We start from the raw sequence: 25,915 nt of genomic DNA on the forward strand, positions 1-25,915 counted from the left end.
ACTCTTATTGTGAAACGAGATTTTCTATGAAAAAAAATGACCCATAGCGCTTGACGCTTAAAATCGGCAAAATAGTTGACGGCGCTATCACTTCCGTCAACTGAAAAATAAATTGACGGCACTAGCCTCAGCGTCAACAAAAAGTTGACGCCGTCAAATGACGCCGTCAAATTGACGGCGTCAACATACAACACTGCTAACTGGTAACCTTTCAACTGTCTTTTCAAACAAGTATTCTTTAAGTATGTTCTACATAACAATTGCTAACTGTCTTGTGTAGCTGAGTGTACCAGCTGCACTACAAAACTTTCTGCAATTTAAAAAAGAACCGCATATTTAACGCGGTACAAACTACCGCCCTTCTAGTGTCATGAGAATCAGCAATCGCTCTGAGCCTTCGTATCCCCTTCTTTAGATATCCCTGAGCTTGCACCCTGCTTTCTGTGAATCACTATCGTATTTTCTGAACCAAGATGAAAATCTCGAATCCTTTTCCCAATCTAACTTATACACATAGTTTCGTCTTTTCTTCTTTGCTTGTGTGGGAGTATTTGGGAATAATACAATAGGTCTAGTTTAATTTGCACTCTCTTCATCCATTGAAATGTTAAATCATCATCAGTATTTGCATAAGCCCTGTATAGCTAAGTGTATAGCCTAGAATACTAACAGTTAAATAGTGAAACTTCTATAGGCTGTTAGTTGCTCGGGCTAGTGGCTTTCAGTTTGTCAGCTACCTAGGCTGTACACTCCACTGTTGGACTTCGTGCTGATGCTGGCCAAGCCTGGTTTTGGCAAAATTACACGGAGGTAGCATAGTAGGGGTTTTTCCCAAAACCACCAGACTCATGTGCTTTTAGTCTCTAAGCAGCAGAAGTGTATGGTTACTGATTAATCCATGGTTATTGGCTAAAATATATTGACAGAATTGTTGACAGAAATTAATTGTTGATAGAATTGTTAAGAATAGCAAAATAGTGAACATGTTCACTAACACTAGGCTATATTAGCAACATTATTTACAGTGAACATTTTTTTAAAATAGTGATTTGTTTCCTAAAATGGTGAACATCTGACAACCCTAGCCTCAGCAAATCGTACCTTGTACAAAGATGTTTAAATTTAAATTTAAAACTAAAACTGAATCTTTCTCAACAAGCCTGCACTCCTTTAGTCAGGTCAGCAAAATTTCAAACCGAGTAAAGTTTAAAACAGATGCAGAATAAAATATTAGTATAATCACTTTAGTAGCTGCAGTTTTATAGGGCATATTTGTGCACCACAAACTGCTTGAATGCCTCATCCTTTTGTTACAATGGATTGTGAATACTGCCTTTTGCTTCTGCTGGTAGGCTACAGTGCAGCATTTATGCTGCACCATACCTCAATGTTTGGAAAACAAAACATTACAAAGCAGCTGACAGCCTGTGTTGCTCATAAGCCTGCAATCAGCCAACAAGCTGGTTTTCTGCTCCAAAAAGTTAAACCGGAAATAGGCTACTCATAAAAATTTTATCACGTTTCATAATAACACATTGAACCTTATGCAGAAAGGAGCGTTCTTCCTGGCAGTCAGCATAAGACTGTACTAGTGTACTCGCTACAACAGCGAACACTTGCGACTTTCTAACCATAACGGTGTAGCCTCCACACTAGCGACTAAAAGGCTATTCAATCAACTACGGTTTATGTTTCTAGGCAAACGATTGTAGTAACCTCATGGACAAAACAAGTGTCTATCGTCATCATCTCATGCTACAATCTACTACCAAGAATCACGTTGACTAATGTTTCTATCTTCTAAGCCAGGGCTTCCCAAATTATGGGTGGCGACTTTAAACAGGGTAGTAAATCGTAATTTTAGGATCGCCAAACAAATTAAAAATGGACCTACAATACAAATGCCTACTGCCTACCAAGAAGTAGCAAAGAAAATTATTTTCTGACATGGGGTCACACAATAAAAAATTCAAGAAGCCCTGTTCTACGCTACTTCAGGGTCACACATATTTTTATTGCTAAGTTTGTCTTTAAAGCAGTGGTTTCCAACCTTTTTGTCTTGGTGACCCCTTTTAAAAATTTTTGTAGATACCGCGACCCCCACTTATATTCTTTCCTAAATGCAAGTTCAAGTATACTATTATCAAATAATACAACAAAAGGCAGCACTAAAAATGTTTTTCTTGCATTTATTGACAAATCAATGCGATGGTTGATCTTGTAGGTCTGCAGCTAACCGTGAAATTCGAGGTTGAGTGCTAGACAGAGCCAGTCTCATCGTCTTCCACATCCATTCTATTTCTTTCCTTCGTTTTCATATGAAAAACCACTCTCACTTAGATACGTCGCAGCGAAGGGCTGTAATACTTGAAAAGCCAGCTTAAAAATCTGTGGCTATGAATCATACATTTCACACCAAAATTGGGAGAGTGACTTTGTATTGCTGCTTCGCAATTACTAATTGCTTACTTAAATTAAACAACCAGCATTCCAGTCCTAGTTGAAAATGTCTATCGTTATGATTTCAAAAACACAAAGTTATTGCCCTGATGTAATGTTCAAGTTCTCTCTTCCTCCTATCTTCCTCCTACACTACAAATAAATCCTTAAACAGACCACAAACTACTAGCACGGGCTAATCTCGTTGCTAGGATCTCATTGCGGTGTGTTTACATCACCCGCAACCTCTTCATTTCGGTTTCATTTCTGTTGAAACTACCGACATGAAATCCTGACCGCCACGAATCTCATTTCGGTCATCGCATGCAAACAGACTACGAGTCCGGCAGACGAACCGAAACGGAAAATTTTTATTTTGGGCGCAATGAAACGTCATGTAAACGTAGCCTGGCACATACTACTAGTGGACCGGTACCTCGTCCTACTTACATTAACTTTTGTTGTTGCATGAGCAACAGCTTCGCGACCCTCTATAAAATGCTCTGCGACCCCTTGGGGGTCGCGACCCCCAGGTTGGGAACCACTGCTTTAAAGTCAAATCTTACACACCTTGCTTTCTACAATGGGAGAGGACATGTGCACCTCAAGCACGCACTATGACCTCTAAGGCAAAGCCAACATAAAAATATCTAACATTTTCAACGCTGAAAGTAATGTGTCGAAAAACAAAACGATATCAATTAATTTCAGCAACAGGTTATCAGCTCAGTGCGTTGTTACAACAAAAAGTTACAAAATGATAACAATCTATAAGCTGATGCTTATGATGTTAATATTACTGGGATTTCTCTTTGTTAGTTTACGTAAGAAAAAACATATTCGCTACCGTTCGCAAAGATGTTGGTAACCTAGCCTAGAATCGAACCAAGGGATACCAGAGCCGAAGAGACCAGTTCTATACTGAGCTGGTTAGTTACGGGAAACCAAGATGTAGGCTGTATTCTAAATTTAGAGGCCAAAAAAGAACTTTGAAAAGAACAAATTAGTGCAATTGAATTCAAAGACTGTTTTGCTGAACAAAAAAAACTAAATTAAAAATAGCCTTAAGCAATAATTAGTTGAATCACTGTTTCTTCTTCCATTGGATTTCTTAAATAGGAAGTCGAACTTGTTAATCACAGTAACAACGGAAATCAAGGGCCAAACTCTGAACTGTTTTATATGTAGATTTCACTAGCTTTTTATGTACGTTCCATCGATATGTTAACTTTTTTTTTTTTATATATATAGACCGTCTTAAATATTTCATTCCACATCGGTAGTTTTTTTAATGCAAGACTTTTCTCTTCAATATTTCGGTTTATATGTGAAAGTGTTTGCTAGCATAGCCTTTTACAACAGTAACTTCTTCAAATCGGCAATATTTCACAACACTGTGGGCTACCGCTGCATCTGAAATCTAAATAATAACAATTACAAGTATCTCGATGTATACGACTGAACGCACACGACTGAATAGTATTACACAGGCATTGGGATATAGTCGACTTACAATTAATGTCTAAAGCTTGCCATCGCACCGACATACTGAAACGATGACGCGTTATGTCACGATTTCTAACTGAGAATATGGTAATCATCTGTAACCAATAAAAGCAGTAGCCTATGGAGTCGAGTTACACTCCTTTTTGACCAATCTAATACGGTGTGGTTTTGATGGCACAAGACGCCCGTCGTTACCAAACAAGAAAATCATCACATTTTTACATTTATTTAACCTCCACACTCTTGAGGGGATGAGTTGGCATGAGTGCGAGAGGAACATATTTTTAATAACGTAAGATCAGTGATTTGAACCCTCGTTCTATCGATCGTGAGCCAAATGCGACACTGTTAAAACCTCAAACTATTCATAAACAGGTAATCAAATTCGCCTTTTGCATTGATTTGAACGCCTTCAGACATTGTATCAATGTAATCATGATCAATGTGCTAGCGTAGGCTACTTGACAACTGGCCTTGAACTTACCAAGGAGTGATAGAAAAACTCTTGAAACTGACAAAAAACAACTGAATTAGTGTCTTGCTACGTGATGACGCGACAATGGCGTGCTATTTTACGGGAAATTTTGGTAGGCATATTAACGTATTCCACTTCCCGAAACAATAACGCAATCATGAGTGACATAGTCTTCGATTCCTCGCGAATCAGCTGATTGCAGTCATGCGACTCAGCACGTGATATTGTGAGCGTTATTGCTTGGGTTCGATTCCCACCTCCTGTCTTTACTCTTTTTTTCTTCTGTAACTGAACTGAGTGCAAAAATAATTTTTGGCTGCAATCAGGTGGTTTCAAACATCAGTGATGTCATATGTCACGCATGATTGCGTTACAGCTTTGGGAAAGTGGAATACGTAAAAGTGTTTATCGGGATTTTCTTGTAGTAGAATGAATTCTAGTCGTGCAAGCCCTTTAGCAGTTTACAAATAATGCATTTTAAGTCGTTAGAATAAAGACGAGAGAGGACCAGCTGTTTCTAAAAACAAGTAGTGGCTTTGTAGGAAGTTTATGAATTTTTTTTTAATTTTCATAAAAATTTGAAATTGTTTAAGCACAAAATTATAAAACACACATAAGAAATATTTCGACAACATAACATCTTTGATAAATAGTGCGGTATTGCAAGCCAGTCATTTCCCAATGGAAAGTACCAGTCCAATAAAATAGATCATTTCGACAAAACGATATCTTTCGAACAATACACATCTCATCATTCGTTTAGAAAAAAGGATATTGTCAGATTGCTTCAAATAAGCTACGAAAAGACCATTTGGCTCAAAAGAAAGTTTTATAGACACTTGGAATACAATCTGGCTACAAGCCTGGACGTTTAATGGACGTCTAAATGAACGTCAAAGCAAAGTGATCACCATAAAAATGTTAAAATTCAATTCAAGTATTTATGCGTTTTGCTTTGAAATTTATACCCAGGCATAAAATAAGTTCTTGGTTACATGAATTAGACGTTTGGAAACTTTGAATCAATGTAAAAAGTTACTAATGTTATCGTTGGAAACAAACACTAAAAGGGAAAATAAACGCCGATCTGATGCAAAAATTATGTTTACATAAAAGTATTAAAAACAGGGCAAGAGTAAAGTAATGTACTTCAAGTTACTAACAATTCATTAAGCAACTTGAATTGTGAATGAAATAAAAGCGTAAAATAATATTGTAAGTACGATAGAACAATAATACAAAGTGTTTACATGTACTGGAGCACAGTTACGTAATCATGTGGCATTTAACTCAGCAACGGAGTCAATTTTGAAGTATTTATGAGATAAAAGAAACCGATGAGACACATTTAACTTCATATGAATCTAAATCAAACCTTGCTGGTACATATTGGTGATATGTTACAGTTTCTAATATTTCAAAATTGTCTGAGCCCGATGACGTGTCATATGTGCACAAAAAGAAAAACCTATTACGATTATTTACGATTGTACGAATAAAGCCGGCACAAAGGTACTCCCATGGTTTGGTAATTTACCGGGTATGAATGCTATATGTGGTTTAACAAAGTATTGAAATACTTTTTTATCATTTTATAATGATTCAATAACTATTAGTTTTTGTAGGTTTTAATTAAAAAAGAATAAATAAATAGTTGCTCTTTTTTTCAAAAATGGCTAATAATTTATCCGGTACTGCACTATCATTTATCTCCCAACTTCTGTGTTTCTTTCACCTTCCTTGACAGTAGCCTGTATCTGGATGTAAATGACAATGTAATGACAAGAATCTTGTCGGGTCTTTTCTCCGTAGTTTGTTCCAGCTTTGAATCTTTATCACGTTGCTTTTGGTAATGTTTTTATTATTTAACTGATAACTCAACGAAACCTGCAAAAATGCAATAAACAAACATCATTCTGATGAAAGTGGAAACGTATGTGTGACGTTTACATTAATACATCATGCTTTCAAAGTCATCCACAACGTTTATACAACCATTAGGTTATATTGCAACTGCAAGCTATTTTATGTTCTTGAAAACGCCGCAATGAAGCTAGCAAAGCCTTCATCACTTTAATTATGCTGGTTTGTCGTATCCAGGCTTACACCTTACACCCGGTTGTTGAAGATTTAGATTAAGTGGACGGGAAGGCAAGGAAGTCAATCTTTATGTCCGCCTTCAGGCATGCCTATAAGTGTCCTGCCAAAAACACAGCCGCATGCTCTAAAGCGGCGTCGAACCGGCGCCCTTTCGATTGTTGTTCCAGGTTTCTTTTATAAAATGTCACTAATTTTTCATAAACATTTGTCAACTTTTCATCAAAAATTACGGCAGACAGCGAAAGTTGGGCTTTATTTGTCCTTTACAGCTCGGTTGTAGAGAACCAGTGATCTATAAACTCACCCAGCTGTTGTCTAAAATATTGACGACTGATGCCTGACAATCTGAATATTATCCCCTATATTGTATCAGTGATCACCCTCAACACACAAAAATTCTTTGGCAAAAGCAGTATTTCAAAGGCATTTTAATTAAAATTCACTATTGGAAAAAAACACATTTTAAGCGCTAAACTGCGGTAAACTTCACCGCTAGATGTCAGGCAAGTGTTAATCTTTCAACACAAACGTTGTCACGGTGATGTTAATGTGTTATGCGAAGAAAGAACGGCATAAACTTCACTTTGCACAAAAAATAAAAATTCTCTTTAAATGATTAAGATTGGAGAAAAATTCCAAATGCAAACCTGGTAATTTTTTTTCAATTGTTACAAAATACAAGTCGTCCTCTTTCTGAAAAAATAAGACCCATGCAGTTTGGCAAACAAAAACCAGAATTATGGTGATTGCAAATAGTGTGTATTTTTTAGGGGTTGGGCCCTTTAAAGAATCCGTGGCAGTTAAAGGGTTAACGCAGTTTTAATCAAAATTAAATGCAAGCAGAAATAACAGAAACTTTTTGTTCAAGTAGCTCGACTGTTTTTAGCCGTCGTTTAAAAGCAACCAGACAACAAAGATACTCACTTGTTTTAGGATACTCGTGGAATTGAGATTGGACAGACCTTCCAGGTGTGAATGCAAAAGATCGGATTTATTTAAGTTAACCCCGAGTCTATTTTCAATCACGTACCCCAGCGTGACGTCGTCTGGTATTTTCAAGTTGTCTGACGTTCTTGCCATTTTGCCCTTACTGCGAATTAAGAAAATGGTGAAAAGGTAAAATGAAACATTTGTAAAGTCAAACTATCACTTAGCGTGGCAAAGTGAGTATTAAAGTAAGTTATTTTTATGTGTTTTAATCCTTTGTGGTGCTGTATGCCACAAAGGTGTGCACTGTGCAGTGATTGTTAGTGCGTTACTACTGTAACTCAATAGCTGCAACGACCACTACACCTAAAAGTGCTGCGTTATTGAGCTTTTTAAATTTCTTCACCATACATTCATCCTTTAAACGGCAAAATGTTCGTAGGCCTTCTCCCTATGAATATGCTTAACGCATGTTTAAGAAGCACCGACAGTTCGCACTGATTACTTTTTTGTAACTTACCATAGGCAGGCAAGGTATAACAACATAACAAAGTTGAGCATTATAAGAACACATTTCAACTATTTAGAAAAAAGATCATCAATTGAACGTTTTCGCCTTAACCTAACCTAAACATATTGTTATAATGCTTTACCCGGTTGTTGTGCCTTGCCTGCTTGTGGTACAAACAAGCAAACTCTCTCACGAAACTATTTCATTTTACTGCCCAGGTATCTTCAGAAACACAATTCAACTTGATACGACTCAAATCGCTTTTATCAAATTGCATATTATCTACAAATTTGACAGAAGTGAACTGTAAATTCTAAAAACCACCAATTTGTTTTGTAGTACCTGCACCATGGAGCCATCTTGTTTGCTAAACTCCTGGAAATACACACTCCAGCGCCTCCTGTACCAAACCAAAATGCCAACCGCTTTTTTTGGTGGTTAAGCTGGAATTGTAATTAAAATTATCAAAACTTGCTTCAAAGAATTACAGTATATTGTAAATGCAGTAAAACCATTGACCAGTATCTCCTATACTCATTTAAGCAAAACCTTTTTGTGTGGTTGATTAAATAAATTTGGTTATAACTGGCACTTTTTCTATATCCCAACTGCATACCGCAAGTGAATAAAAAAATATCAGTATCCCGTCAGGTAGCCTACATGTAACTTCGTACAAGTGAAAATTACATGACTTTTGACTCTTTTATTTTTTTAAATTAATGTCTAATGAAACATTTAGGTACAGACCAATGTTTTGATTGGGTTCTCTTCAGGCAGTGAAATGAAAGTACAAAGTTGTTTTGAAGTTTTGCATGAAATGATGGTTTTCAAGAGTGATGATTAATCAGATCAGACCAATGACAATTGACAAGTGATTTAATTTTTAATTTCGGACTTTAGCGAAACATAATTTAACATAAGACAAGTTTAAAAAAACAAAAAAAACAGAGACTTGTCTTCCGGGCTACCTTACTTCATGTCAACTTACGTGAAACGGCTGTTTAAGACTAGGTTTTCCGAGATATACGTCATCGTCCCATCTGTAACGTCGCAACAACGTCACCAGCTCTTTGACGTTGACGTAATTATCGTCATCAAAATGACACCAGAATCTGTAAAACGGGATTTCGGTTAATGATGTCATTCGAAACGTTCTAAAATCTTTGTTCGATAACCGCGGTGTAGTAATGGTGTCACAATTATATAATTTACACACAGATAAAAGAGATGAAGGCGCTGTAGCAAGAAAAGTGGGTTGTATTTTGATTTAATTCGTTAACTTATTAATGTGAACAGCTGTTGGGTATGATGTTATCTTTGAAGTGTTAGAAAAGGGTAAACCAAAGCAAAAAGTCGACAAACCTCAAACTTATATTGACGTTTTTCATTGGAGATGTTAAGATTTTTCTTTAAAAACAAATTCTCAAAAGAACAAAAGAAAAAAACTTTCAAAAACGAATAAGGTTTGCTTCTAATTTTGATAAGCATTATTTTATAAGAAATTTTCATAAGAATGAGAACTTTGGCAAGCGCTGTGTTGGCAGCCACACAATCACGTAATCGTCATTGATTTAATATCAAACTATAGACACAGTCTATGGACTTGTTTATGGTTCAAGAAAAATACCCCTTAACCAAAATTGACTTAATCTTAGTGGCTGGTTTAAATCTTTTTCCTTGGCTTTCTCAGTCTATGAATGTGCAGTTAGATTTATTGTTATGGGATGGTGGCTGACTAGACGACGGCTTATGGTCTTTCGCTACCATCCTGATTACGTCATAATCTAATCAACAGCTGTAACTTACAATGCATTGCTTTTACTTTTCATATACTTTGCTGGTTTGTTTATATGTGGGGCTAATAAAACAAAATAAATTGACTTCACTTTAGTGAATCGTTTTTTATTAACAAATCAGTAAAAACATTTAAGTCAAACGACATTACAAAGTTTACAAAAACGTAATAGTCCACATTAAAACAGAAAAAATACAACTTCAACAACAACTTATATGTGGGTTCAATACTCGTGACCGATGCATAAGCCATCACTCCTTACTTTTTATTGGATTTCAGGTAGCCATCATACTCAACACCTAACTTGCAACTGAGGTCTTGTCTAAAAAGAAGAAAATACATTAGTTAAAATTCCGATTGTTTTAAAGGTAGTGAGTCCCATACTTGAGCCAAGCATCGAGGGATGAGAAGATAAGTTTCTTATTGTACTTTGAAGCTATCGGCAGTAACGAGAGTAGGGTGACCTTTGTCTCGGCTGCCTTTTCTTCAGCTACACCGCCCACCCAATTTATTACACCCTGAATGAAGGTGAGCGGTGTTTTGCAGCAACCAGCTTTGAGCCGGGAGTCGAACCACGTTTGTATGACTAGAAAGCGAGCGCATTCTCCGTTGCGCCATTCCATCGCAATGTTGCTTTACTAATGTAATGAAGAAAGGTTACCCTTAGGAAAAAAATGGTTGGAACGCTTGGTTAATTAACCACAAAATATAGAGCCCAAGATATGTGTGAGTTTGATGTTCGCTGAACATCAGTTTAGCATCAACATTTTCGTTTTTTTAATTTTGATTTAACGTTAGTTCATTTGCTGGAAAATGTGCAAGTTAAAAATTTAATAAGCTTTCAAAAACCAATGTGGTTATTGGTTTGGGGGAGGCTGTTTATTTTTTCTTGCACCTGCTTTGGTTTCTTCCAGCCAGAAAACAGTAATTTTTGTTTCGTTTTTACGTTAAGTGAATGTAAAAATCTTGGTGAGCGGTGGAAGAGGAAGGGGGCGCCCGAAAACAAGATGGCTTGACACGATTGTAAATGACAGTGGCATGGGAGTGCATGAATTGAAGGAGGCTGCGTGGGATCGAGAGATGTGGAGAAAGATAACGTATAGAGTGACCGAGAGTCGTAAACGACTGAACGGATGATGATGATGATGAATGTAAAAAGGCACAGATTTGGAAAAAGCATAAAACTGATTAATCAATTGCCATTTCTGACTTTGAAAAACCATTTTTTCCAAGGTTTTCTCGTTTTGTCAGCATCGAGCAAAAGCCAAAGTTGTACTGTACATTGAGGTTATTCATCACGCAGAAATATTTCATTACTTTTTACCAATTCAACGGTTCACAGCGTTGGATCTACATAATAAAATTGAAACTGTTAAACGTCAGATTCCTTGATCAATTGTGGCGGTACGATTACATTGTTTACTAACATGAACCAAACACCCCGACCAAGACTTATCTAAGATTAAATGTATTATTCTTTGTAACTTGGTCTAGCATCTGTCTCAATCGAAATCTTACATCAAACAAACGTGTACATTGTACATGACAATATCTAACGTTTTCATAACGTTTCCGTGTTTTCTTTTTTTTAAATGTTGGTTACTTACCTCAGATGGCCAACATTACAAGAAGTATTGATTAAATGACCACCTGGAAAAAACAGTAAATCTTTTTTAGAATATAACATTTGGAAATATTGGTATGGTTGGCCTCATCTAGAAAACCAGTCGTTTATTAATTTGATTCAACGTTTGCAGACGTCGAATTAATGAAAAAAAAGAATGAGTTTTGCGAGCTGGTAATGATTTAGACGAGAACCAAAGACAAATAACAGAAATAACCAATGTATACCCTTTGAAAACAAGATTGCACATATTAGTGAGCCTGGCAACAAATTGGTGGAAGCGAAGCACCCAGAGGGGTCTGAGGGGCTTCTGCCAGATAAGTTTGAAACAAGCCCTTAAAATTACGCATTCTGAAAGTACTTTCAGCCTAAATCAATAGTAAAACTCTGTCAAATGATGTTGTAACAGAAGGTAAAATGTTTATTCAAAATATGTCGAGAGGCAATTGCCCCCTTTACTCCCCCTGACTACGCCCCTGGCCTGAGCCATATGTTTTTTACGACTGTTTGTCAAAGGCTGGGACGGGGGAAAATGACAGGCAGTAAGAACTAAAGTGGTAAGCCGTTTGTAAATTTGAATAATCGAAAAATAACAATTGTCTTATTTTTTCACGTGTTGACGCATGCTCAAAATGGCTGCATCAATTTCGGTTCCAGACATGTTTGAAGACATGTTCTCTTTTCGTGCAACACTTCAAAACGTTTGCGATATTCTAAATTTCACAAATTTGTGTTCTCAGCCCAAAGCTTTCTTCATTAGATGGGAATTTTGAATTATCAGCACGTCAAGCTGTTGAAATCGTAGTCTTCGTTCCAGGCACGTTTGATTTGAGATTTAGCGCCATGGTTCCTTGTTAATTTTATATTAAGTTTACATTGTCATCACCTTATTACCCGACTTATTCTCACTGAGTTATGCAAGAAAGAACACAATCGGTCTTCGGAGTGACCCGACATGTAATCGATCTCAGATCTGCCAGCATGGCGATAACCACTCGGCCACTGAGCTGGTATTTGATTTGAAAGCGCTTCGCAAAACGAAACAAGTCTTTTATTTATTGGTTTTAAAACGTTTTTCGAAAAAAAAATTACCCAGTCAACAAATCAGGCTTGTTTTGCATTTTGCAGACGTTGAATTAACATAAAATAACAACTAATTTGCTGGCTGGTAACTTACACTACTGTCCTTCGGTTACTCTCAGAGTTCATGGCTGTCATGTACGGAGTGATGCTACAGCGGTGGTTGGTTCAACTTTGTTAAAGAGAAGCAAGAAAGTCATATGATGTCTTTTGTTTCGAAAAATGTCAATAACAAAAATTATTTGAACAAAATATCTCACCTGTGAGCTTAGCGTATTTCTCATCGTAGGAATCGGTGATAAAGAAAGTCTAGAAAACACAAAAAAAAGGTTTAGATAAATTCCTTTCTTGAAGCTCTAAGTCTAGTAACTTACAATTGTACGAGACTTGTGTTTCGAACTAAGTGTTCCACGAGAAGCAGTTAAATGGTGGTAACAAAAGATCCAAGACTTATCTCCATTTTTACCTATGAAAGTTTAAGAACACTCCCCGAACAAGCCATCAGGAAAGTAAAATCTGTACCTTTTACGTACTTTGATTCAACGTCTGCAAACGTTGAATCAATGTAAAACGAAAGAACTGTGGCAGAATGGTTTTGACCAAGTGGCAAATCATTGACAGCACATTAAAATAAATAATTAAAGACCCAAAGAACAGATGCTTGACAGACTCATTATTTAAAGATAAGATAATGACTGCAATTACCATCAATAAATTTGAAAACCGCTAAAAATACACTATTTCGCATCTATTTAACGTAATATATCACCTAACAATGGCACATCAAAGCAGAATTGACAAAACCAGTTGATTTTCACACGGCATGCAAAAAATAGGAATCAAAGTAAATGATATAAACTCAAATATAACAAACTGTTAAAATTATCACCGTTTGCATTTTACCAGCTAGGCTCCTGCAAGCTAGTTATGGTAACCTTTCAGTTTGAGCTTGCTCACAACCTATTGGCAAATCTACAATCGAGTAAGTCGTTGTTTCAAAAATGTATTTTCACAGCCATTTTCCCTGGCTTGGCCTGGTGGTGTGGGGACGTACAAGAGACAGGGCGCCTGCTCAAAGCCTCACTGTAGCAGTCCTTTTTTTATAATACAGTACCAAAATATCTTTGCACCTAGTAGGTAAAAAAAAATGATGAAGTGAAAAGAAAAAAGCAAGCTTTTATCTGTTTATATCTTTTTCAGGCTGCCAGTTCATAAGATAATGCAAAACAATGATCGAGCATAAAAAAATTTGAGATTCATTTCTTTTTACATTAAGGAAATACAGTTAAATGAAATGACATCACAGGTATCAATGTCATGTGCATAAAAACAACGTTTTTCATAACGACCAACACAGCAAAGCATGTCTGCAGAAAATCAATAATTATGGACTGTTTTATGAAACACGGCATTGAACCGGATCAATTTAATAAATCATGAGATGACTTTCGAGTGGATGGTTGGCATTTGTAGCAGCTGCCACACGTTTCTGAAATGGTTGTGCTCTTCAAGGGCCTAAAGGTAGAAATTTTAAATCGTTTTCCATCATTTGTGTTGTAACACAGCCGGAACGAAAAGAAAAACAAAGATGACAATATTAATTATGAGCAGCAACGTGACAGCTCATTCAACTGAACCATGGCGGAGGGTTTTTGGTTTCAAGAACTTTCTTTATTATGAGAAGAACGTTCGTTCAAACCAAACTTAACTTGTTGCTTTGCAAGAAAATGATCTCACAAAGGCTAAAATTTAGTAAATTTTACCCTTACTTTTTGTCTTGTACATCTTTCAGCTGGAAATTAATTCGATTGCGATATAAACCAAGTAAACATTGTTAGGTTTTGCTAACTAGATGACAAGATAAAAAGTGGCGTGCATTTTACTGGAGTGACTACAGGAATTTGAAGTAGAAATCTATGGCTTAGGGCAAAGATAAATATCCTAATACTTCAGTTTGGAACGAACAATGCTATTTTGCTACTAAACATTTATTACAACTCCCCAATGCATTGTTAGGCTGCAGGTTTTTGGCTGGAAATATTCCACACCAATTGAATCTGATCTGTTAACGTCTGATCGGTTGTCGGGAAGGTCACTGGTTCAAATCTCACTAGAAATACGCGTTTATATCTCACCAAAACAAGAATCATCGGCTAATGAAAGAAAATATTTTTGTTATGGCTACTTTGTTAACTAAATTTGTTCATATAAGAATTTAATATCCGCAAACATTGAATCCATGTAAAAAGTACGGACTTTGCGGACCGGGTAAAAGGCTTGCTGGAATCAAACTAAATATACGTTTACGCAACGTACTAAAACGTAGAAAAAAATTCTTGGAAACAGTACGAACCTGTATCACGATGGAAAACAATAGATTTACAGGTAAAGCTTTTCTTCGCCAAAGAACCTTGTCAAACAGATTTCTAAAGTTTGTAGATTTACCAAAATAAAAACTACCCAGGTAATTTCAATAAGGTTATAAAAATTCCATGTTTTTAACCCAAAAGAGAAATGAAAGATAGCCTAAGTAAAAACATTTTTGAGTCCATCAACCCAACGAAAAGACAAATCGGTTTACTTTTTTTTAACTTGATTGATACACTTCATCACGCAGGAAAGATAGCAAAAGTGCCCTCGTCTTGTGAATCTAATAGATCAACAGATCTCATCAAATCTAAAGAAAACCTTAAAAAAACACAACACAAAATGCCATAGATCTGAGCACCATACGTCTAAAAAAACTTTATGAAAACCAGTAGGCTCTCATTTATTTGACACTTGCCCCAAACACTTAATCTCTCAGCCCTATTCCCGGTGAACCATGACCAAGTTAAAATAGTTGGTACTGCAATAGCTTGGGAGAATGCGACATAGCACTGCGCGACAGTTGCGGGAGTTGCGGGATACGTTAAAAACGAAACACAAAAAATGTTATTTTAAACAAAGGGAAACTGATGCAGCCTGCCAAGAGGTTATTTTGTGCTTCAAAAAAAAAATATATATATAGCGTAGTAGACAACAATGGTTCACTAACATTCTGCTGGTCTCGCGATGTCAGATTGCTTGGGGATGCAATGCTGTTTTCATCTTACTGCAAAGTTGTTTGGTTTAAAATTAAAAAAATTCATCCAACATCGACTGGGAAAATCAATTTGAAAATCTATAAATCATCTTTGATGCAAAAATGACAAGTGACATTCAAACAATAGACTGTGGAAACATTAAACCAATGTGAGCAATCGAGTTACTGGCAGCAATCTGTAAACAGAGATGTTCCCACCATTATAAAATAGCGACTGATGCTGCCAAAATTTCAAAGAATGTCTGAATACGTTGGGCAATGATTAGCCAACGCAAAACAAGGCAAGAGAGTCAGAACTTCAACTACAAAGTACCACGTCACTCTGATTTCCTTTTGACATAAAATATCGTTTCCGTAATTACAATATCCTGAATTCGCCTTTTGCAATGAAGCAATCATGCCAACAACAAAGCAATAAAAACCAACTGAGCTTTCTACTGTACACGCCAGAAATCAGCATTGGCCATCAAGTCATTCCACCTTGTTTGACCACATGTTATACACAATAATAATGGTGTTGGTTTGATGCATTGGCTGTCACTCAACAACTAATCGAGAAATCGTGAGTTATGAGGTATAGCCTACTTCTCCCAATCCTGTATCATATCAAAAGATGTGACCAGACAACTAGAGCCATCACTGCCCAAAGGTGGTAAATAGCAGAGCCCCTCGAGCCCTAGATTGGCAAAAAGGTTCACCCGAAGAAGACCGTATTAATACTTTGACTTAACCTTGTTATTCCACGCACAAAAGAGTACCACGGGTATCGATTTCATGGTGTGTGTTATAACTTGACTTGGTATTGAACAGGGCCGTTGAGAGGATACTTTGGGCCTAGTACAAATGAAATTCTCGGGTCCCCAAATCAAAACACTTCTCGGAGAAATGCACTTTTTAAAAGAATACTCGGCAAATTCTTCAAATTTTCGGGTCGCTTGGAAAAATTTCGGGCCCTTAAATTTATCCCGGGCTCGAGTCCAAAAGTAGTCTCTGGACCTCTCTGCCAACGCTACTGGTATCGAAGCCAGGTACACATCAGAATCTCTGAACACTTAGCAAATGTGTCAACATACGGTATGAACATCAAGTAGTGGTTTGTAGAGTAAGGCCTAGAAATAACGTAACCTTATTGCTAGCTTTTGCAATGTGACTTTAGTTGGGAAAAGGAAAATCTTTCTCCTGACTGGTGTGGGCAACAAAAATTATTTTGTAATGGAAACAAAAGCTACTTTTACCACAACCAAATAATTTGCTGCTTTAAACAAATTTTGAAAGAATTGTAAGTTTTGCAAATGTAACATTGCAAATCATTAGATCAACCAATAACAAGGCATAGATCTACAACTCACGCTTTTCATTCTTGATTTTGCGTCATTCAAATTGAGTAATCACTGAACTAGTTCATTGAAGATATTATTGATTCGATTTAAGCAAAGAAAACGATTAGTCGACGAATGACCGGATACTAATTTGTATTCTCAGCAGAATCTCACCTGCTGGAAAGATTGAATTTGTAGCTTAAACGAGAAGCATTGTATTTAAAGCAATTTTTTGCCCGACTAAAAAAGATGTTGTGTAACGTTTTTATAATCTAAAAGTAAAAAGTAATGAATTCGTTGGTTTTTTTATCATGACATGCAATTTCAGACAGCCAACCAGAAAATAGAAATCTAACATTGGTTGATGAAGATTGTCGCCAAGTTCCGAAGCCACAGACTTGAGCATTTTAGAAAAGAAGACTGATACGGTCCCTGGCCCTAATTTTAATATAAATTAGTTTGGCCTATTTTGGGTTAACTATAAAGAAGGTTGCCCTTATTTTAGACACTTAGGAAAGGTGGATTTCACCCTAGTTCTTTGCCAGGTTGCCAGTAATCTCAGCTGTCAACCAAGCAGAAATCATTCAAAACCAGAAAACATTTTATGCAAGTGTTTGTCTACAAAATATCAAAACAAACTTTTTTTAATGCTTTTTGCAACACAGAGACTGCCGGTTGTGCAGCCGAGTGGTGGAAGGGCTGATACGAGGCTCGAAAAATCGCCGGCTCGACACCGCAAGAGTATGCAACTGTGTCTTTGGTAGGGTACTCAATGGCATGTCTGAAAGAGGACACAAAGATTGGCTCCATGTCCGCTTAATTTAAATCCTCATTTACGGGACACAAAATCTGGATATGACAAGAAACAGAGGCTGCCATTTAATATTTCAGATTATAACACAAAACAGAGTTTGTTTATGTACTTCCCAAACAAACGTAGCCAAGGAACAGAAAACTATCTTTGAAAGTTTACATTCTACCAATCCACGAATGTGCAAGGACATTTTTTTACCAATTCGAAAAACACTTGACAAGATTTGTCATGAAAATTTGAACCCTCTTAAGCGAGTCGAAACTGTTTGGTGGCGCCTGTGCCACTTGATGCTAAGCCCAAGCGAGACCCACCAAGGTGTGACGCAGAAACTTAAGCAAATGACGTAATGTCAAGGCTGATTTAGTGATTAAAAACATTGCATTTACTCAAAGTGAAATGTCTATTTTTCTACTGTGTGTTCAGTTTCACAAAAAGCAAAATGTGTCTGTTTTTCAATGCGCTTCTTTCAAACGTGAAGTGGGCACAAAAAAAGTAACTTTTATCATTTTAACTTTCGGGAAAATCGTTGGTTCGACGTGACTGCCAAACGCTGTTGCAAAACAAAGACTGCCGTGCAAGGATCGAGTTTCTGTCTGAACCGCCCAAACACACTTTAAAGCTGTCTGAAATTTTTCACCAAAAATTTCTCATCAGTTCTTCACTTAAAAGAAAAATACAACACTTGTTTGCACCAATGCTCTGGTGTACACTGTGTTTTGATTGACAGTTTGCTTTGATTGGCAACACACACAGCCTAATAGGTCAACGTTGAATGAAGTCAATCAAGCTCAACGACTGTGATGGTGGATGAAGACTGCAGCATGTCACCAGCTCCAATTTTCTTGGCTTGCCTTGCCATTGGACAAAGCTGGTGGCCCTGTCAAGTTTATTTGTGCTTGTTGATTGTGCGCCATCAAGTCCACGTTAATCAACCCACGCACAGGCCTCTTAGCAAAACCCTCCAACCCAGCGGCGATCGATAATGCATAACGGGAAGAGGCAAGTAAAAGCTGGAAGTTACTGTTGAGGACTCGACACGTTAGTGGTGGTAAATCGATTCTCAGTCGTTCTGCCTTTCGGAACATCATCCTCGAAGATGAGGGATAGCCATCATTATCATCAGATAGAAGTTGCCTTTTTTTCGCGTCGTCTAGCGACGTGAAAACAACGTAAAATTGGCAATTTCTTTTCGTTAAAAAGTTGCTGTTAGTAAAAAAAAACTTGCAAATTTGAAAGTGGGAGATTCATGAACAAACAAACCATGAAAATAGTTGAATTCCTTGAATTCTGAAACACTAATGAAATATGAAATGAAAAGCGCATCTTGAACAAGTGTAGCAACGTAAATAGAAAACATCTTATCTCATGCACAGAGATCATCTTCAGTTGAGAAATACATGAGAAAATATTTATTGAGAAATATATCTGCATCTGTTTGTCGTTCAATGGTATTATGTTGACGTAAAAAAACGCGGCAGAATTTTGTGTATACAATGTCAGCGCCATTTTCAAACTAATAGTGCATCTGTTTTGGTTCACTTATTCCAAATTATGTGATTTCAGTTTTCAGTGCTTTTGTTATCTGTCGCAGCGGCTTATTGAACTCCAAGAAATCTGAGATAGACTAGAATGATCTAGATAGACTAGAATGATCTAACTGCTCAGTCCACAGGTCGTAAAATGAAACCGTGTGAAAAACGCAGTTCGGAAAATTCAATTTTAGTTGTATTAACTGAACGTAGACCTTTTTGGACATTGCAAAATGTTTTTAACGTCCATGCCCATATTTAATCGTTACGTGCGTTGCTATAAATTTCTTTCATAGTTAGTAATATTCAACTTAAACGCACAACATTAAGGCATATTGATGCATCATGAATGAGATTGTGGCAGCACAAAAACTGAAAGGAGTGAGTTAAAGGCTAGCTTTAAAGTCACAACCCTTTAAATTGTATGTTTAATAAATCCGATAATACTGTAATAAACTCCCCAATCACAGGTTAACCTGCGATTTATCGGCTCTTGCAAAGGTTTGCAAAAATATTTCTGCAATTAAGTGATAACAAAGATGGTTACTACTCAATGGCATTAACAAAACAATTTAAAACGTTTTCAAACATTACTAACACCAATTCAATGTTGAACGTGAAGCCCTGGTGAATGTGAAAACCTAAGAGGACTAAGGGGCCGTAAAAGCTGATGACCTATGGGGCAATCTCACAATCTGATCAAAAGTAAATTTATGACAAGGTAATTTTGTCAAAAATTTGAAAAAGACAAAAATATCACTCGTTAAAAAATAAAGTGACTTGCGTTCTTCTGGTGACTATAGGCTACTAGGTTACCTCCTAATGTTAAGGATGATACCTAGTAGCCTATAGTCACCGGAAAAACGCAAGTCACTTTATTTATCAAATGCCTGGTGAACAGTTTCACTCTGTTTTTACTCTTTAATAAGTTGCATGTTAAACATAAATGCCAGGACAAAACAACTGTTTTTTTTCGCGTTTCACTAACCAACTGGCAACATATTTGTAGGTTAGGTCTTACCTCATTCTTTGCGGTTTGAAACCAAGTGTCAATGATGAGTCGCAGTCTAGTGCTATGATATTTCTTGGTCGTTTTCACGCTGATATAAATGTCTTTCAATGTAAAGAGGGCATTTGTAGCGTGGGATTCATTTGCACTGCTTACAATCAGCCTATTGTTTATTGGAGAATTTGTACTTGTGCTCAGACTAGGTACAAATGCATTACCATTGTGGTAAGAAGGAATGACGCGACTTCGGCTTGTACTTTTGTGGTTCAGTCGTTGCTTGATTTGCTCAGATATCTTTTGTCCTTCCATTAGGGTGAAATAGTTGGTAGCACTCTGTTGTATAAAAGCAAGAACATAGCAGAAACATAGAATTGTCATTAGACTTGCAAATCTGCTGAAACTGACTCGTTTCACCATTTTCCACACAAAGAATAAAAAACACAAGCACAATATTTCTCAACTAAATTGGATTGCTCGAAACAGCAAAACCACATCTGTAAATAGAAAAAAGTGATAAAGGAAACGTTTTTTTTTATGTCGAGTATAACCTGCATTCTATGTCTGAAAAGCAACTCGCACAGTATTGGTCAAAATCAAACCTGATACAGCACATGACTTAACTGATTAAACTCATAAGCTCCAGAACATGCTTAATTTGCTTTCCTGACAGGCTTTCTTCAGAGACCTTTGACTCACACCTGTACATCCAATCACTAAATACATCAAGGTAACGTTGGGCTTACGTTTAGCTTGAAGAAACATCTTTTTCGCAATGGCTCCAGCGTTCCCACGTAATTACCTACTTACCTAGGGTCCTAGGCAGCTGGTATGCGACTGAGTAGTTGATGATTCGGGCACATCATGTGTTGCTACAAAGCCAAATTCCAAATACACTTTATCGTATTGTTGAACAAAATGTGAACGATTTTTTTTTACCACTGACACTTTGCTAGTTCCTATATCACTTTTATCGGAATCTATTGGCTCTGAAAGTGGTTGTTTCTTATTTATGTACATTTCCATGCGACAATGTCATTTGAAACAGTAAGTCATGATTAGTTCATTATTATTATTTTATTTGCATCAGACTAATAGGTCCTTATTTCCTACCAAATATGCAAAAAACAAAACAAAAACAAAAATAAAAGTAATAATCACAACAACCCAGTTAACAGATAATGCTGCTGCGGAGAATTGTCAACGAATAAACTACGAATGGCAGTATTGAATTGTTACGATTTGACAAAAGCGTCAGAATTGCAGAGATAATTCATGTAACAATTTTGTGAAGATCAACATCTACAAAAAAGTTGTAAAGAGATTCGCGAAGTAGTCTGCTCCATCAAAGGTGAAGTTATATTGTTCAATTTGGATAGTACGAGCATCGCTTTGTACATCGCTTCAACGGCCTTAGAAAATACGGAAGTTATGCCGCAAAAGTAAAACAACTTGAGCATTGTGAAAAGCAAATACTGCTTAACAAAAAACAGTACTCAATAAATTAGTTTCAAGCTTATCGCGTACCGCCGGTGTAGTGCTGGCGTACGGACACCGGCACGCGTAGTAGCACTGACCAAGGCAGCTGGTATGCGACTGAATAGTTATTAGCGCAATACGTCTGCCACTGCTTCATGCCTGGGAATGGAAAAAGATTGAAAGAAAAAGGGAACATATCTGTGTTGACAAAGCAGCAATAAAATTAGTTGTCCTTTTTTACCGGTCTTTTTACATCTGTTGTAAGATTATTACAACATAGCTTGTTAAACTTGTAAAGAAAGGGAAAATTAGAAACAAGTTTTGCAAAATTGAAACTGTTTGTTTTTTCTGTTGTGAAATTGACTGCATACAACAGTTATGTTTGATGCAAGTTATTTTATTCTTTGAACTTAAACACGATTTTGGTTATTTTCAGTGTATCGGAGTTGTAATCATCCACAAGTTAATCGCTGCAGTGTTGCAAACATCATTCAAAATGTGCTGGTAATAAATTTTACACATTTTTAAACAGAGCTGCCGTTTAAATTTTCACAATTTATAAAGTTTAAAAGCATGGAGACTTCGAAGAAAATGTCCCAAACACAAGCTTTTCCAAACTTAAATTAACGCTTTCAATTCCAGTCTATGCCTAAGTTTAAACTTTCTGATAGAGTTTTGATAAGAAAAAATTCTTACAACGGCCTTTCAATTTAGCTGATTTTGAAAAACTATCTAAATAAGTTTTTCACCAAACTGTCCTTAAGGTGAAAAACATAATTAAAAGCTGTTGGACTTTATTATTCAAATATCTAAATAACTCATTTGCGACGTGTTGCGTAACTTGATAAACCGTTACTTTGACTAAAACGTTTCTCAGACTCGCATGAATGATTGTTTCATACAAAGCGAAGTCGTCCAAACTGACGTTGCTTCTACGTGCTATGACGTCAGATGAAAAAAACATACAGTTGTGAGTAGGGTAGGTGAAATTAGAACAAAAAGGTTCCTCAACCAAACATCGAGTTTTTGTTTTCTGGGCATTGTTTAAACAGTTCTGATTCTACTCGTTGTACAGAATGTTGCCCCAGCTACCTAGGCCTTATGAAAACGAATAATATCCGTCAGTTTTCAATCCTTTTCAGTTGTATTGTTTCTTTTTGGAAAGTCTTTGTAAAAACTGTAAATAAAGACCAGTTAGGATGCATAACTGCTGTTTGAAAACAGAACCATTCGAAACGAATTTGCTTGTTCGAAATAAATAGAAAATAAATTCATTTTATGTAGGGCGATTCATGAGGATACAAAATTAAACTCATCATTTTGTAAGGAGCCTAATTCGAAACGAAGTAACACGAAATTACGCTAAAATGCTAAATAGCTGTGCTAAAAACTATGTATAAATGCTAAGTATAATGCTAAAAAGCTATGTATATGCTAAAAAGCTATGTATATGCTATGTAGCTATCGGCTTTACTGACATTTTTACTGATATAAGTCGGCATGTTGCTTGAATTTGGCGCTTTCTGCATTGGCCCTGTCACCTTGTCGTCTTATTCCCCTAATAGTTGTCACGTTTCGCATTCATGCTGCCTTTGTCCATGTATTGTAGGTTGCCTTGAGGCTGTGCACTTTCAGCCCTACTGCTCACCAGTGGCGTATCTCCTGGCACTGTAGTCCTGGTCTGGCTTTGATTGAAACGTTGGTCAGTTTTTTTTTGTTTTCTTTCTCTCCCCCCGGTTAGTTGGAACACCCATCCAGCTGTCAAGAAGCTTTACTCTCGCGATTGCATCGCACGGCTGTTGTTCAAACTGTTCCCCTGTTTCGTAGAGAGAGTGCGCTCTGTCCTCCGTGCTCTCTGACATGTTCCGTTATTTTTTTCCATAGACAATAGACTTTGTAAGTAGTGGGCAGAGATGGTAGAGGGAACTTTGCGGTACGAACCCCAGATAAGGCTGTTTGGTACGAACTTTGCGGTACAAAGCCTAGATAAGGCTGTTTGGTGGTAACTTTGTGGTAAGAACTTGTAAGAACCCTAAGTCGAATCCTTTGCGATACGAACCTATTTACTTTGACGGAATGATGTAAGAACGAATTCGCTTCGGTACGAACCATAGACATCGTATAACAACTAGACTGCGCATCGCCATCTCTCTTTTACGATTTTTGAAGAAAGCACGTTCAGACGTCCGCCATTGTTAGTGTACCTGTTCTGCGCGTTTGCCAATGCTTTAAACATGGCGTGCTGTGCATATGGATGTAGAAAACGAAGAAAATGCAATTCAGATGATAAAAGGAGTAAATTATTCCAAGATATTTACTAATCTCACGGATCATGTGTTTGAATGCACCATTACCGATAATCATATTTTTACACTAGTCAAAACTGTGTGCAAATGTTATTTAAAAATTAGGTTTTACCACATTGGTAAGGAAACCTGCAAGCAAATACAAGGTAAATTGGTTCGTAAAACGTTTAACAAAACAGTACTTTTCAAACACCAATAAACCACTTCCTTTCGACATCAGTATTGTTGAATATTTAATTTTTTTTTGATTTTGTGGGAACTGTGCGCTAGCAGTGGTTTTAAACCTTTTCGTCTTGGCGGACCCCTTTTGGTACCTTCGAAGTGGTCGCGGACCCCTAAACAAAATTTATCTGAAATTTTGGTAGCCTGTATCGCGCCTCCTAATAGAATCAAATGTTTCATAAGTTTCGAAACGACACACTTCTAGGAAGAATTTGCTTAACTCGTGACGCACTTCTTTTTCTTCGTTTGAACCTTCTTCGCCACTTCAAGGGTCGAGGGGCTCTGCCTTTTACCACCCTTGAGCAGTGGCGGCGACGCGGTCTAGATGTTTGGGCAGGTGTCGAGCAGCCATTTAATTGATTCGTCATCCAGTTCACGCAGACCACGCTCACCATTTGGCGCATGGTAGATGGCGCAGTTACAGATGGTGTGGTCTGCGGTTTGTTCCTCCTTGCCGCACTCACAGATCGCGCATGGAGCCATCCCCCATTTGTGCATGTTGGAGCGGAATAGCCCGGCGCCAGTACGCAGGCGGTTGAGCCGCACCCAGGCCTTCATTGGCAAATGCATTCCGGTTGGGTGGGGGCTGGTGTCGGAAATGAAACTTTGAAGTCTTGAGGAGTTCTTCTTCCACTCCGAGCTCCATTGGTGGTCCGCCCAGGTAGCCGCACTGATGGATTGGTCTTTTGCGGTTTTCATCAGGAGTTGTGCGGCACGTAAATATGGGTGTCTCGATTTCAGTCGCCGAGGTTGCACGCTCGCAGACTCATAGAGACTTGAGTGGAGCAAGTGGTTGGGATTCGTAACGCGGCGAGAAAGAGACAGGATGGTTTCTTCGCGGCGAAGCTCAGCTGGTTGGATGCCTGCAAGGACAGGGAAATTGTCCGATGGTGTAGGTCGCAGGCATCCTGTCACGATACGCAAGGCGTCGTTTATGGCAGTGTTGATTTGATGGCAGAGGGCACTGCGGCTCCAGACAGGTGCACAGTATTCTGCTGGAGCATGAACTAGCGCAATGGTGGCAATGCGCAGGGTGTCAACTCCGGCTCCCCAGCCTAAGCCGGCCAGACGCCTTAGCAAAGCTGTGCGTGTTGAGATCTTTTTGCGTAGTGACTCTAAATGTTGACGGTAAGTGAGCGACCTGTCCAGGACTACCCCTAGATATTTAGGGTTTGGGCAGAAGGGCAGGGTTTTTCCATCGGCGTTGATCTTGAGCTCACGCTTCCCGGTTGTATAAGTGGAAGGCTGTCGTCACTGTTTTGGTTTCGCTGAGCTTCAGTCTCCATCTCTGAAGGTATGCCGAAAGTGTCGACATGTCCTGGTTTAGAGTCCCTTCTAATGTTTCCCATTGATTCGACAGGTGTATAATGGCCAAATCATCGGCATATGCGTATTTTGCGAATACCGTGTTTGACAAGTCGTGGGTGTAGATGTTAAATAGAAGGGGGGCCAGGACAGATCCCTGAGGGACGCCATTCTTAACACTAGAATTACCGGGATTTTTTACACCTTAGAATTACTACGGTGTCCTATAGGACACCTTCAGTAATGCAGCGTTTTTCTGTCTAACTGCTAGTGTTTTAACTATTGTTATGCATTCTAAATGAAAACAGTTTCCCAAGAAACACATTTGCATGCAATTTGTATTGTTGAAAACCTATTTCGAACAAAAAAACATAACAAATAAGCATTGTATGG

At 37.6% G+C, this 25,915-nt stretch overlaps 1 protein-coding gene across 1 annotated transcript; it reads right to left on the minus strand.

The window, feature by feature from the left end:
* Nucleotides 1-3,844: 3,844 nt before the first annotated feature.
* Nucleotides 3,845-20,660, minus strand: LOC145770310 (beta-1,3-N-acetylglucosaminyltransferase manic fringe-like). The gene is made up of 8 exons (XM_082581911.1): nt 20,226-20,660; nt 12,718-12,766; nt 11,361-11,403; nt 10,016-10,075; nt 8,947-9,070; nt 8,301-8,401; nt 7,445-7,610; nt 3,845-6,307 (listed from the first exon to the last, which is right to left on the minus strand). The coding sequence occupies exons 1-8, from the start codon at nt 20,628-20,630 to the stop codon at nt 6,152-6,154; spliced, it is 1,104 nt and encodes a 367-aa protein (XP_082438037.1). The 5' UTR covers nt 20,631-20,660; the 3' UTR covers nt 3,845-6,151.
* Between the last annotated feature and the right edge of the window lie 5,255 nt (nt 20,661-25,915).

Source organism: Aplidium turbinatum, chromosome 5 (genome assembly GCF_918807975.1).
Source record: "Aplidium turbinatum chromosome 5, kaAplTurb1.1, whole genome shotgun sequence".
NCBI classification, from domain to species: Eukaryota; Metazoa; Chordata; class Ascidiacea; order Aplousobranchia; family Polyclinidae; genus Aplidium; species Aplidium turbinatum.